This window comes from Centruroides sculpturatus, unplaced genomic scaffold, assembly GCF_000671375.1.
Source record: "Centruroides sculpturatus isolate CEXI.00-Female unplaced genomic scaffold, Cexi_2.0 scaffold160, whole genome shotgun sequence".
In the NCBI taxonomy this organism is placed as follows: domain Eukaryota; kingdom Metazoa; phylum Arthropoda; class Arachnida; order Scorpiones; family Buthidae; genus Centruroides; species Centruroides sculpturatus.
This window is the reverse complement of record NW_019384435.1, coordinates 3,274-6,807: the sequence shown is the minus strand read 5'-3', so window position 1 is coordinate 6,807 and position 3,534 is coordinate 3,274. Positions and strand designations below refer to the sequence as shown.

At 30.1% G+C, this 3,534-nt stretch overlaps 1 protein-coding gene across 1 annotated transcript in view; it reads left to right on the top strand.

The window, feature by feature from the left end:
* The window catches only part of LOC111619875 (coiled-coil domain-containing protein 34-like), a gene marked incomplete at its 3' end in the record, with an annotated part of 14,111 nt that extends 11,152 nt beyond the window's left edge, over positions 1–2,959 (top strand). The window contains exon 2 of the mRNA XM_023361699.1: positions 2,571–2,959. Within this exon, the coding sequence (XP_023217467.1) occupies positions 2,571–2,959 (389 nt within the window). The remainder of the gene's footprint in view (positions 1–2,570) is intronic.
* Positions 2,960–3,534: the final 575 nt, after the last annotated feature.

Below are 3,534 nucleotides of genomic sequence, written 5' to 3'. Positions count from 1 at the left end.
TTATATATATTACGCCTTGCCGGGGCTTGCGATGGCCGGTTGAGTGCCTTATAGGAGTAGGACGTGGGCACTGAATGTGTCCCCAGCCGGCATTGTAATAACCGTCGATGGTTACATAGTTATACGCTGGAAGAGAAGATCGGAACGGAGGTCCGGATAGCGTAACTGGCAACGCATCTGCACGGTAAGCAGGAGTTGTGGGTTCGAGTCCCGCTCTGGGCCGATTTTTTCTCCCAGCGGTTCCAAATTATTTAAATTAATTAATATATTTATAATTATTAATTTTAATAAGAGATGGCGCCTAACGCTTACCTCTAGTGCCAAATTAATTACGTAATTAATTTAGAATTTAGCATTAAAATAGCCCGATTAATTTACGGCATTCGGTTGGTGTCTTACTATATTGGATATCGGGTTTGGAGATGTTTATTTATATTTATGGAAGAAAACCTTTCAAACAGCCGTAGTCCGTAAACTGCACACGTGCTGGGCTGTGATTGGCTCATGTATTTTAGGATTCCTACAACGTGAAATTCTTAAAGTGGAACATATCTACCACATTATAGGGGGGTCGACTGTATTTATAAGTGAAGGTTCAATTAAAGTATATAATACATTTAAATATATCTGGGAGGTCAAGACAAACTATGCTGATGGATGCAGTGTGGCCGTCAGCCATATTGTAGTTTGTATATAGTTCACAATTCCTTATTTTATTTCTATTCTTCTACTTTTTTCTATTGTCTTTGAGAACTTTCCATATCGACCATTATTATTTGAAGGGGGAGGCTTACCCCTTCTCAGAACCAAGGGTGAAACAAAGGAGCAAGGTATTAATGCTTTTCCGAATTTGGGGAAATAAACAAAAGAAAATGTAGCCTGAGGTGAAAAGAAAGGAGAGAAGAGAACACTTTTTGGCTGGACCTCAAAAGGAACAGACATACAGTGTAGTGAGTGAAGCTCGAAAAGAGAGAAGTTGGAAGAAGACGGCAGGTATAAGAGAGGACTGTTGAGGTTAGAGAGGAAGAAGCACGAGGGACTAAGGAAAACCAAAAGAATTGGAGAACCTCAAGAACAAATTTGCTGAACCAGTAAAGAAGAATAAAAGATCACGTCTGTGAAAGGGCACCTCCCCGAAAGATATCGATCAATCAACATGGACCTGGGTACTCTCTATCTATCTCTTTATACTTTTTACACTTTCCTAAGTCTAATTGTTTCCCTGTTATATTAGTTTTAAGTTAGACGTAAGATTAATTTTTAAGTCGGTTATCAAGGTTTTGTGTTACGCGCATGTATATTATATACTTGTACGAGAATAGGAGGCGACCTATTTCCCTGTAAGGATAATAGGGTAATGAAACCCGTTAAGTTGGGATCTTTGTAACACAAGAAAAAAGAACCATGTTTGGAGAGCATTAAAGGAATATTCAATTATACATGTTTTTGTTCCTGTGTTCCTAATTGTAATGTTTATTCGCAGACTTACAAATCTCTCGTTATGAACAACCACAGCAGAATCTATATGTGGGAGATGGAATATTTGTTAAGTAAGAGATATAATTTTGAACGTTCTGAATTTAATTTATTTAGCAAAAAAGGAGTAACAGAGGACCAAACATTAATGATGTAATGTATGAGTGAATGAATATTGGCAAAAAAAAAAAAAAATGATTGGAGAACAGTTTTGGATGAAAAAAGTTTACAGTTATGCAAGAATAATGTATAGATACCTGTTTAATTAATGTTCTATGTGCAAGTGGAAAGTAACTTTAGAATCAAAACTCACACCAAGGTGAATTATTTGTTGACTGTGTCTATTTCCTGATTGTTAATAAAAAATTTTGTATTAGATAATAGTTTGATAAGATCATAAAACATTACTTTGGTTTTATTATTATTAATTGAGAGGTTAATTTTGATGACTTCTTTAATTAAAATAATGAGATTCTGTTGTAGAGTTTTGTGGCAATTATTCATTAGTTTAATTTCATTAGCATAAGCAACTATGAAAGAGTGAGGAGTGCACTGATCCTCCATGTTCATGAATAATTGGGAGTAAGTAACCTTTCATGAACATTGAATTCTTGAACTTTAATTTCCATTTTTTATGTTAAATTTGTAATTCATTACAAGAAATTTAGTGTAATTTAATTCTTTTATCCTTAAAAAATAAATTTTATATAAGAACATATTTCTTTAATAATGTATTATTTGTTAATATTTTTATTTTTTGATAACAGTACTTTATAATGTTATTCACTAATAATAAGTAAAATATAAACTAGCTTTTATCTAAAAGTTAGAATAATTTTTTAATATTATTTTTAACTGTTGTTATGAATTTTTATAGATAACATATTAGTTTACTTTGTGGCACAGATGGCAAAATTAAGACAACAATGTGCATAAATCAATAAAGCATTCATTTATCCATTAGTTGTGTCAGTTTTTTTATTCAATTAAATATGCTTTTTGATTAATATAAATTGTAAAAATGAATTGTAATAGTATTAAATTTTTTTTCTTATAAAAAATTTAGTAATGCTGTTTATTAAAATTATTTTTAGAGGTAGTCATTCAGAATTTGGTTCGTCATTAACAGTTGATAATGCACAGGATATTACTGAAAAAGAAATTTCACCTTGGGAACAGTGGCTCTTTGAAAAAGAAAAAGAAAGACGAAAACAGTTTCTTAAAAAAAAAGAAGAAAGGAAACAAAAATTAATGATTGAACAGAAAGAAAAGGAAATAGAATATGAAAGAAAGGTTCGTGCAGAAAATGCGTATAAAAAATGGCTTCATAGAATTCAAGAAAATCAAAAGAAACAGTTTTTACTTCAAAAAGAAAAGACTGAAAAGGAAAAGAATGATAAAGAAGAAAAAGAAAAGACTATCAGAATACTTTCAGAAAAAAAATTTAAACAATGGAAGAAAGAGAAACAGAAACTAGAAGATGGTATTATATAAATATGTACTAATTTAATACTATAACTTAGTTTTTTTTTTGTAATTTGGTTTATGTAAATATTTTTTAAAAATTTGATATACTGGTTGTATTTGAATAGGAGCCACATTTTTTTGAGTATTTCTGAAAACTTAGAAAAATAATGTAAAATTAATAAATGCCATAAATTATGGTAATTAGATATTGTATTTATTTCACAAACTTTAATAGGAAATGGAATATGTAAAACATACAATATATTATTTTCTTATTACTAGTGTATAGAGAGTAACAGTCATTATAAAGAAAGATATTTCAAGTTGTCATCTTGAGTATAATCTACTTAAAAATCAAACTTTCATAAATAGATATTTAAATGCTTTATTAATAATGGACATTGAACAGGTACATGCAAAGGAAATAATCATCCTTGAATAGTAACTGTAGAGAAAATATACAGTTTAAAATAGGAGCTGCAGGTATTATTCAAATAAAACCAGTAATTACATCAATAATTAAAGATAGAATGCTTAATAATAATTTATACGAGGTCTGTTCAAAAAGTATCGGACTTTTATTTTTTCCGC